Here is an 11,778-nt window from a genome sequence, read left to right on the forward strand (position 1 = left end):
CCTATTATTACTTATAATCCTTTCAAACCCTTAAACTGAAAGATAATATGCTCTTAAGTGCGCTCAAACTCATTTTTCTTGATTGTTATAACAACAATGATACCAACTGAACTAAAATTCTATTGATCATCACTGCCATGGTTGTTAACCCAAATGTTGATATACTGTGAAGGGTTAATTCAATTTTTGGATTCAGGAATTGATTTTTTTGGAATAAACCAAGAAACACAAAAAAAATTTTAAAAAAATCCTAACTTCTTATAGAAGAAAAAAATTATGGTAATTTTGTTTTATTTTGTTGTTAATTATTTTGATAAAAGAATAGGTGATTTAGTGATTTATGTTTAAAATGGGAAAAATAAATAACATGGTTTAATATAATTTGTTGGGCTTATAGTGTATGTATGTAATAATTTTTTGTTACAGAGAATAAAATTTCGTAATTTTAAGATCAACATCAAACATTTCAAAAACTAAATGGATAAATCAAATAATAATAAAGTATTTTTTAGTATTTTATGTCTATTTTATTATTCATGGTTAAGGTTTATGATTGTCCTTTTCAATAATTTTATCTTCAAAGTTTAATTTTGCATTTTCTTCGTATAAGTAAAGTGAATCTTATCATTTCATATAACATTTGTTAATTCTTTGTGTGTATCATCAGAAGTTGACTTAATTCCTTTTCTTAGTATTAACTATTTTATGTAAAGAAAATTTGTATGGATTTTTTCTTTTCCCTTTTCGTAAAAAAGTATGTTAAATAAAATTATGGATTTAATTTTTTTTTTTTATAAATGGTGAGGACAAGTGTGAACATATTTTCTTTCAAAAAGAAAAAATAAAAGATTATAAATAGTAAATTATCAATTTTTATTAATAGTCACCATTTATTTTATGTTAAAAAATTGTATAGTCAACAATTTACTATTTATTACCCCCTCTCTTTTTTGTAAGAAAAATATATATTCACACTTAAAAAGGGCTCTCTATAAGCTTATGGGAGAGGATTAGGCTCTTTGGTTCATGCACAATGTCTTTAAATTAATAAAGTAGCTATGATGCAATTTCTTATCATAATTATTACTTTTAAAAACTTATTTTTCCTCATCTTAATTTTAAATTTTAGAAACAATATTTACAAATTCTAAAAATTTAATTTTTATCAACTATAAAATAAATAATATATATAAAAACATTGAACCGGTGATAAATACTTTTTTTATTTTTCTATCATATTATCATATTCACATTTAAAAATAAAAAATTTGAAATAAAATAGAAATTGTGATAATTTCACATTTTAAAATAATTATAATTTAATAGAAGTTGTGATAATTACTTATTTAAAAATAAATATAATTTAATTTAAAATTGTTAGTTAAAAAAGTGTGCTAATTTTAAAAATAGAATTATTACTTGAATAGAACTCTAAGCATAAAATATAGGCAAAAAATCATGATAATTATAATTATAATTAGTAGTTAACAATTTTTTATGCAAAAAGAAGTTGTGCTATTTTTATTTTTAAAAATAGTTCTGTTAATTTTATTGATGTAAAATAGTTATAATTCTAAACACCTTAATTATCATTTATTAATATTAGAATTAATTATGTTAATTATTTATTATTTTAAATAATGTTAGTTCGAATTAATTACGTAAAGTAAAACTATATTGTAGGTTGAATGTGTTAAAAATGATTTAATTATTATTTGAAAATATTCTACTATAATAATTTGAATTGATAAATTAATATATTTTAATTATATTAAATAATTTAAATAAAAATATTATTTTATGTTAATTACTACAATTAAAAATATAATATTTAAAAAATTATTAAATATTAAAAACATAAAAATTAAAATTAATTATAAATTAAATAAAAATGACATTTGATTTGGTTCAAGTAATTGTAGTTTTTAATTTATATTTTATAAATATTTCAAATACTTTAGTTCGATTCAATTTTTTATTTTTCTTTATTTATTTATTTATTTATTTATTTTTGCTTAGCACATCATCTCAATTTGTAGTGCAAAATCAATTTAATACTAACATGTTTAAAATAAAATATACGACAATCGAATCAAATATTAATTGAAAAGAAAAAAATGAAAACATATTTAAAACCCAATATACCACATTAAAAAAAATAAGCAACTCAAAAAATTAACTTCATTTTGAGGTTCTTAATTATTTTGAATTTTACTTGTAGTGGGCCAAATTTGCCCGGCCCGTTACAAACAAAAAATAATAATAATAATTAAAAAAATCCAAATATCAATAGTCCATCAAAAGTCCAATTACACAGCCCAAGTTCAAAACCTGATACGAGCCCAAATTAACTTAGACCCAAGATTACATGGCTGAGTAGGCTCAAAAGTTAAAGCATAGACAGAAACCCTAGGGTTTCCCTTGGGCCGCAACTAGCCTCCAGCAGCCTCCAGCGCCTCCGTACGTCATACGCCGTACACCTCCACGTAGCCAGCATCGTACCTGCAAGAGAAGACAAAAAACACAGCACAGCAAATAGCAGCAAAGAGAAAAACAATGGCAAGGAATTCTTTGTATTTTTCTTTTTTATTTTCGGCTATATAAAAACCCTATGTTCTTTGTAATGACGGACACGATACACGCATAAGATAAAAAAAAAGTAGAGCAATCGAATACAAAAAAAATCAAGGTGTTTCCTTCTGTTCTGTTTTCTCCATTTCTTTTGCAAATCCAGTTTCGGATATAACATATATATAGATATTCAAAGAAAACATAAAAGGGACTCTTTTTTAGATCGGGGGCTTTAGTCTCATTTGTTTTTTTCATTTTTTTGCTTAGATAGATAAAATTTTTAGTAAAAAAAGAGGAGAAAATTTTCCTGTGTTTTAGGGGTTTCGGACTGGTGCCATGGCGAAGGCAGATGAGGAGGCGTCGAACGCAGATGAACGCCGAAATCGGCTAAGACCGACACGCTATGGACATCGTCTCCCTCTCTCCCTCTTCTCCCTTTCTTTTTCCCCTTTTTAATCTGCAGAAACATTTAGGGCTTCCCCTTTCCCCATTTTCCTTTTGTTGAAGCGTTTAGGCTTTTAAGAGGTTTTGTCCTCTTTTAATTGGCAACACAAAGTGACGCCGTTTAAGGCTTGTATCTGTAGCCTTGAAATGGAGAGGGATAATTGCATGCCAAGCCCTCCCCCATCGCGAGTCTTTGATTGCACCTTGTTTATTTCATTTGTTTTTTTAATTTGGTCTTGTAATTTGTGCTTATTTCCAACTGGGTCCGTGCCTCAACAAGGATCTGGAATATTTCCAGTTTTAGTCCTTATGCATTTGTGCACATTACACGCTGGTCCCCATGTTGGTTTCTTTATTTTTAAATTATCTCTCTCATTTTAATTCTATTTTAATTCAGTCCTCTATTCGTATAACTTACCATTTTAAAATACATTTAATATTTTTATATGTTTTGATCCATTTTGATAATTTAGTTTGTTTTTATTTATACAATTATTTTTGAAGTTTATTTTATCTTATTATTTTGACGTTTTGTGTAATATTTCTTCGAATATTCTATATATATTAGTACATATATTATTTTGATTGAGGTTTTAATTTGTAAATGCTTGTTGTTCTAAAGTACTTAATATTTTATATATATGTGAGATACCTTAATAACTCTATTTTATGTTTTATAAAATCACCATTTTGAAGTTCTTTTTATATCATATTATTTAACATTTTATATAGTATTTTTGTTTAAATGTTTTTATGTACATCGATTCATATTAGACTCATGTTTAATTCCATGCTATTTTTATATATATTTACTTCTAAATTTATTTGTACACATGTATATGTTTTTTTAATCTATTGTGCACATAATTATGTTTTTTAAAAATCTGTCACATATGGAAAATTTAATTTAGTCTCATATACATTCTTAATCTCATGCAATTTTTACAACTAATTATTTCCAAATCTATTTATAAACATATATTTTGTGAATCTACTATGTATACCTCCTAAAATTATATCTTATTATGTATTCCTGCTATGCTTTCGTATTCTATATATTATTAAAATTTTCTTTATCGAGTGTATTTTAATAAATATTTTTTTAACATTTATATATTATTTGATTTAAAAGTTTTCATTCTATAACGCATATTTTAGTGAATGTATATATATATCTTTAGTTTGTTTTTACAAAAAGTTTCAAATTTAACAATTCATTTATAACATATTATGGGTTCATCCTTTTAAATTTGTCTTATACACATTATCTCTTTTTTAATTTTTATTTTGTTTTGCATATTTTGCATTTGATTGTATTGTATTAGGCTATGTATGTTATTTTCGTTTTGTATTATTATTATATTGATTATTCTTCATTCATGCCTAAAAAATTGATAGTATTTTTCCTAGATTGGTTGAATTTAATTGTTCATTTTGTTGGTTGATTAAGTGAATTATATTATCTTCATTCATCTATCATAGTATTTCATACATGCATATTGTCCCATGTTTATTTTTTTCCTTTTTGGTTTACAAATATCATTTATTAATTTCCAACTCTTCAAAACTAATTATTCCATTTTATTTCAAGTCAAATTAATGTGTCTTAAGCCGGTTTTACAATTATTCGTTTGAAAATTCCTTAAAACGAAGGCAATATTTGATGCTCGAAAATTCGGGGAATCGTGCCCTATCGTGTTGGGTTTCGATTTTTTCGTTTGTCCAAGAAAATCGAATATTCCATTAGAATTTCATTCGTATTCTCTAAATTCTAAAACAAGGCAACGTTCAATGTTTGGAAATTCGAGAAACCATAAGGCAATGTTCAATGTTTGGAAATTCGATGAATCGTACCTTACCGTGCTAGGTTTCGATTTCTCGTTGGACTAAATAATTAGGCATCCTTTTGTAATTTTCAACGTATAAATTTTTGGAAGTCAAAATTTATCGTGTTCTCGAGGGAATAAAGGAGCATGTCCTATCGTGTTGGATATGATGCTTCATCCCTTTGAAACAAGAGAACTTTGACGACCAACTTGAGCTATTCAAATATTTTGAAAGGAACCATGTTTCAAAAATAGTTTCAAATCTCAGACATAAGGACAGTTTAATCAATTTGGTACCAATTTTGGGCGTCGTGAGGGTGCTAATCCTTCCTCATACGTAACTGGCTCCCAAACCCGTTTTCTCAAATTCATGTAGGCCAAAATTGATTTAAATGGAATAAATATTTTATTAGGTGATCCGATCACACCTAAAACAAAAAGATTGGTGGCGACTCCATGTCGTGGTTTCAAAAAGTCGATCTCCGTTTTTTAAATAAAAAAAGGTTTCAACATTACTCACATGTTTTTTTTTGTATAACCCCTACCCACATGCAAATAGGAGGATAAACGCACTTTAATGCATTCGAACCCACGTCCTCCTATTCTAGCAATAATGTTGATGCCAACAAACTAACATTCAATCGGCTTACTCACACATGTTGTTTCTAACAATGTATTGTTCACATTCATAAAACTATTGTTAGTTTGCATACTTGAAAATTCTAACATTATTTACCATTTAGTCATTATTTTAACTTTGGTTTTTAGAAAAAAAAATCTTCTATAAACCCAATTACCCGATAAATAATCTTAAAAATTAATAACAAAAAAAAGGAAAAAAAAAGCTTATTCATAATTAGTAGGATAAAAAAAATTAAGAAACGGCCAAGAAACTACCACATGTCCTTACGTTATATCATAAAATAGAAAATTAACAAAAAGATGTAAGTTTTTTCTTTATTAAGTCTTCCATATATAAATGTTTTCCTCTTATTTGTTTATTTAAGTTATGTTAATTAAAACTTTACTAATGCTAGTTATGATGTAATCAAAATTTACATGTCTTATTAACATAAATGATGTTTAAGTTTCTTCAACAACTCATGCATTTATTGAAGATGTTAATGCTTCATTTGAAAGAAACATAAATGTATGAATGCATTACTTTTTATGGGAAAACATGCATATGCATGCCTATATATACAAAAACTATGAAGAAATCCTTATGCTTAGCAATTTTGTAAAACATATACTATCTAAGTGAGTTGTTAATAGCATATAAGAACCAATACACATAAAATAAACATCAGTGGTGGGAGGTTAAGAGCATAAAAAATCATACATACTGATGTTCGTTATCCTGATACGAGTTTACAAGGTCATAAATATTTTATCATATTTATAAATAATTACTCATAATACATGTATATCTACTTATTTCACAACAAGGATGAAGTGTTGGATGCTTTTAAAATATTTAAAGCAAGTTAAAAAACAATATGAGAAATAAATTAAAATTGTGATATCAAATAGAGGTGGAGAATTCTATGACATCTAATGATGTATGGGATCTTATTGAATTTCCTAATGGAGAAAAGACCATTGGATGTAAATGGATCTTTAAAACTAAAAAGGACTTGATAGGCAATATTAAAAGTATAAAGCATGACTCGTTGCTAAAGGATTCACTCAAAAGGAGGGAATAGACTACATGGAGACCTGTTCACTAGTGTCTAAAAATGATTCTCTTCGTGTCATCATGACATTGGTTGCTCATTTTGACTTGGAATTGCATCAAATGGATGTGAAAACAACATTTCTTAATGGAGACCTTGAGAAGGAAGTTAATATGAAACAACCAGAAGTATTCTCCTCAAGTGATGCTGAGCAATTATTATGCAAGCTTAAGAAATCCATGGATTAAAACAAGCCTCTCACAAATGGTATTTAAAATTTTATGATGCCATTTTTTCATTTGGTTCTGGAAAACATCATTGATCAATGCATATACTAGAAGGTTAGTGGGAGTAAAATTTGTTTCCATGTTTTGTATGTGGATAACATTTTACTTGCTACCAACGATAAGGGTTTGCTATATGAAGTGAAACAATTCTCTCTAAGAATTTTGATATGAAGTATATGGGTAAGGCATCTTATGTCATTGGCATTAAGATTTATAAATATAGATTTTAAAAAGTTTTGTGTTTATCTCAAGAAGCCTATATCAATAAGGTTTTAGAGATATTCTGAATGAAGGATTATTCACCTAGTGTAGTACCCAAATTAAAAGGTGACAAGTTCAAATTGAACCAATGTCCAAAAAATGAGCTTGAAAGGGAACAAATGCAGAACATTCCATATGCTTCCATTGTTGAAAGCTTAATGTATGCTTAGGTTTGTACTAGACCTGACATTGCATTTGTTGTTGGAATGTTGGGAAGATATCAAAGTAATCTAGATTTAAACAACTAGAGAGATGCAAAAAAAGTTATAAAGTACCTTAAAGGGACCCAGAATTACATGCTTATGTATAAATAAACTACTAACTTAGAGGTAGTTTGGTTACTCATACTTGAATTTCGCTAGATGTGTTGATTCAAGAAAATCAACATCTGGGTACATTTTTATGTTAGTTGACGAAGCAATATATTAGAAAAGTGCAAAGCAAACCTTAATTGACACTTCTACCATGGAGTCTTAGTTCATTTCTTGTGTTGAGGCACCTCATATGGTGTATGGTTGAAAATTTTCATATCAGGACTTAGAATTATTTATTCTACTTCTAAGCCATTGAAAATGTATTGCGATAATTCAACTGATGTTTTCTTGACTAAAAACAACAAAAGTGGTAGTCAAAGTAAACATATCAACATAAAGTATTTACCTATAAGGGAAAGTGTTAAAGAGAATAAAGTGTTCATTGAACACATTAGCACTGAATTAATGATTGCTAATCCTTTAATAAAAGGCATGCCACCAATGAGCTTTAAGGATCACATAAATGGGACTTGGTTCCACCTTATGATTTTGTTTTATGATAAATTATCAGTAGTAATGAAACTCTTGTTTATTTGGGTGTTGTTTTTCATATTTGGTGTACACATTTATGTTGAGAATAACAATTTTTATAGGACCTAGAATAAATATAAACTTTATTCATTAAGTTGTAAATGGGAAATTGTTAAAGAAATAGAATGCATAGTGATACAAGGAAGATAATACTTGTTTTTAGAGGATTTATCATCATGTATTATGTGTTATGTTTCTTTTCTCATGAATAAGGTTTAGAGGATTTTGAGTACTAACGCAAGCATATACTAACCAAGTGGGAGGATGCAATTTTTTTCTTCATTAAGTGTTTCGTATATATAAAACTCTCAAATGTTTTCTTCTTATTTATTGATTTAAATTATGTTAATTAAAAATATTATTAATGATGGTTATGATGTAACGAAAACTTACTTTTCTTGATTAACATAAATTATGCTTAAATTTCTTCAGTAACTCATGAATTTATTGAAGATGTTAATACTTCATTTGAAAAAGCACAAAATGTATGAATGGAATATGTTTTTATGGGAAAATGTGCATATACATGCTTATATATACAGAAGCTGTGAGAAGGTCCTTGTGCTCAACAATTTCATAAAACAACCATTATCTAAGTGAGTTATTAAGAGCATAGAAGAACTGATACACATAAAATAAATATCAATGATTGGACGTTAAATTTCTATTTCGCTTTTAGTTAATTTTTATGTTTTAATATTTATGAGCATATTTATATTTTATATAAAATATTTAGATATATCTAATATCATTTATAGATTTTTTCAGAAAAGATGGATAAAATAACATGTTTCTAGTCTCGTTTATAATTTTTTTTACAGTAATCCAATAAAAAGTAGAAAGACAATCTTTTTTTTTTCGTACAAGTTCAACTAAGACAAAATCTATATATGTTCTAAAACATTAATGTGAATATTTTTTTTGGTCCCTCTACAATTAAGTTCCATTTCCCCCATTTTCAATCTATTTTTGAAGATACATATTTGCATTTCACATGTTAAAGTTGAACTGGTGCTGTAAGAAGAAAAAATCTTCAGCGTTCAATAAATTATGCAATCCATCACCATCACCATCACCATCACCATCACCATCACCTACCCAATGGTGGTTCAATTCTATCAACCCAAAATCCATGCCATCGCCATTGTTGCAATAATTCCCAATGGGACTTATTAAGGATTCATGGTTAGCTTGGAAATAATCCTGATTTGGGTTATAATTAGCCAAGACACCGTTGTAATAATCAGTTGAATCTGAAATTGGTGAAACTTGAGTCCCGATAGAGTCCGATGAGGCAGCAGTGCTAACGTTATCTAGAGTGTAATAACTCAAATTAGGCAACAACATTTGCTCAATGCTCGCATTGCTCGTCGTGGCAGCTAAAGCGGACGCGGTGTCAGTGGTGGTGGTGGCAGCTTGAATCCTTTCAACTAACCTAGGCATCCATAGGTAACGCATGGTGTCCTTGAATTCTTTGCTGTTGACGTCACATTTGAGTTGTTTGGCATGTTTTTGGACACGAGTTCTCCAATAGTTCTTGATCTCATTGTCGGTTCTTCCGGGCAAGTATTGGGCGATTTTGGACCATCTAATATGTAAAATACACAACAAATTGAATAAAAAAAACTCAAAGAACATTATGAAATGATCATGTAGAGAGTTATAGGTTAAAATATATTACCGATTTCCCCATCGCGAGTGAAGTTGAAGAATCAAAAGTTGTTCCTCAAGTGTGATGTTCCCACGTCGGACATCAGGCCGAAGATAATTCAACCATCTCAACCTACAACTTTTTCCAGTTCGTTTAAGACCTGTTTAACATTAAAACTTTAGAATTAGTTTAGTTCAACTAAAAAGAAGGTTTAGTTTAGTCAACAAGTGTTGAATGTGATATTAAGATACAATACATTCTCAAGAAAAGAATATAAATTCGAACTTTAGAGATAACATTGCTGAGAAAAACAACTATCAATCTCGAAAATGAGTGTGTAAAAATGATGTAGTTTAAATCAAGTGTTTGGTGTTACTAGGGAATTAGGGATGGTAATTACTTTTTTTAATTCAATTAGGGATGGTAATTAGACGGAGTGAAATGGGGGCTATTTTTGCCTTTTGTTTATTAATTTTAACTTCAACTCCACTACTCTAGAAATAATTTCATAATTTTTTATTTATTAATTTTACAAGATTAAATAAAATACATATTATAAATCTTTTAAAAGTTAAAAACATTCAATTAAAATACAGAAACAAGTAGTTTAAATTTTATAATATATTATAAAAGTTTTAAAAAAATTATTTAAAATATATAAAAATTTTAATTGAAAATTCACTTATTCTTGAATCCTACTTTAAAATAAGAAAAATTACTTGACACATTGACAACTAAGTATAAAATAAGAAAAATTATTTAATACATTAGCAGTGGAATTTTTTAATTCTAATAATGAAGTGTTTTTTAATAAATTTTATTATAGGTTCTGATCATATCTACTCTTTTTAACACAATATCTAGAATTACCCATAGCCTCCCTCCAACCTATAAATAGGAGGATAATGCGTTTCAGTGCATTTAAACTCACGTCTTCCTACATTAACAACAATGCTCACAACAATCGAGATAGGACTCAATCGGCAACTCTAATAATGAAGTTAAGAAACCACAGTATATATTTAATTGATATTTTAAAAAATAAAAATCTTAGATTTATTACTATTTCTAAAGTTAAAAAAATCCATCACAAATATACTGAATAATAAAAACTTAAAAATAAAAAATAATAAAATTATTTCTATCATAAAGCCAACTAGATTTAAAAAAAAAAGGGACTTCTAAAGACAAAACTTTTTTAAATTTAGTTTGCGAAATCATGATTTTAATATAGAAAGGAAGATGTTTTTACTTTTCTAGGGTTGCTTTTGGTATGAAATTTTCTTTCTTAAAATAAATGTTATGGAAAAGAAGAAAGAAAACAAAGCTCATTTTCTCCCATACGTCTCTTTCTTCTTTTCATGATTGATTGAGAAGCAATCATCAATAAACCTCATTGCAAACCCACAAATAGTGTCTAAATATGCAGAAAAACAAACAAACCCCAAACATCTGTTCTTTTTTACTAAAGAAAAACACTTTGCACTCATGTAAGAAAGAAAAGACATGAAAAACCAACTTGTGTTACTATATTAAAAGGCTTCGTCGAGAGCTCTTAAAATGTTTGATGAGAAACTGAAGAGTTTTGGCATGTGACTACTTGAACAAATATAAATTTCATGAAAGCTTAGAATATATATATATATATTAAATTACCTGCAGAATGAGCAAGAGAGTTCCATCGACCTTTGCCATGAATGGAAATATAGTTGATGAGTTTAAAATCTTCTTCAATAGTCCAAGGACCTCTTTTCAAGTCCTCTTCTTCAGTACTTACCATGTTTGGACCACTACTACTCCTTGCTTTAACATCCATTCTTTTAATGGAGACTAATAAAGAGAGATGGGTTGATAGTGGATGGTAAGATAGAGAAGTGGGGGTTTTTATAGAAGTAGAAAAGGATATTGGCTTGAAAAATGGGGGTTCAACTTAAAGGTAGTAAACATGTGAGAGAGCCGCAATAGGAGCTTCATTTTAATTAATTAATTAATCACTTAAGCTTTAATATAAAGTAATTAATTAATATATAGTCCTTAGGACATTGCGAATAGGAACAGGGTTTTTAAGTTTGAAGGTTGACGATTTCACCTTTTTTTTTATTTTTTAATGTTTGTTTTATCAGTTCCTTGGGGAAAGAAACTTATTTTGTTATCTTTCAAACAAGTTGTATATTTTTATCCATTTTTATAAATAAAAATTAGGAAGTTATACAATTT

General features: G+C 27.7%; 1 protein-coding gene across 1 annotated transcript; it reads right to left on the minus strand.

Annotated features, from left to right (window-relative positions):
• Positions 1 to 8,688: 8,688 nt before the first annotated feature.
• LOC107888963 (transcription factor MYB108) lies at positions 8,689 to 11,475 on the minus strand. The gene is made up of 3 exons (XM_016813241.2): positions 11,218 to 11,475; positions 9,592 to 9,721; positions 8,689 to 9,498 (listed from the first exon to the last, which is right to left on the minus strand). The coding sequence occupies exons 1-3, from the start codon at positions 11,375 to 11,377 to the stop codon at positions 8,901 to 8,903; spliced, it is 888 nt and encodes a 295-aa protein (XP_016668730.2). The 5' UTR covers positions 11,378 to 11,475; the 3' UTR covers positions 8,689 to 8,900.
• Between the last annotated feature and the right edge of the window lie 303 nt (positions 11,476 to 11,778).

Source organism: Gossypium hirsutum, chromosome A09 (assembly GCF_007990345.1).
Source record: "Gossypium hirsutum isolate 1008001.06 chromosome A09, Gossypium_hirsutum_v2.1, whole genome shotgun sequence".
Lineage (NCBI taxonomy): Eukaryota > Viridiplantae > Streptophyta > Magnoliopsida > Malvales > Malvaceae > Gossypium > Gossypium hirsutum.

Excerpts from the sequence above, each read along its gene's own strand:
- LOC107888963 (XM_016813241.2), bottom strand. The coding sequence starts at position 11,377 with ATGGATGTTAAAGCAAGGAGTAGTAGTGGTCCAAACATGGTAAGTACT. Across the intron at positions 9,722-11,217 it reads CTCTCTTGCTCATTCTGCAG|GTCTTAAACGAACTGGAAAA; the intron begins GTAATTTAATAT and ends AATGTTAAACAG. Across the intron at positions 9,499-9,591 it reads CACTCGCGATGGGGAAATCG|ATGGTCCAAAATCGCCCAAT; the intron begins GTAATATATTTT and ends TTTACATATTAG.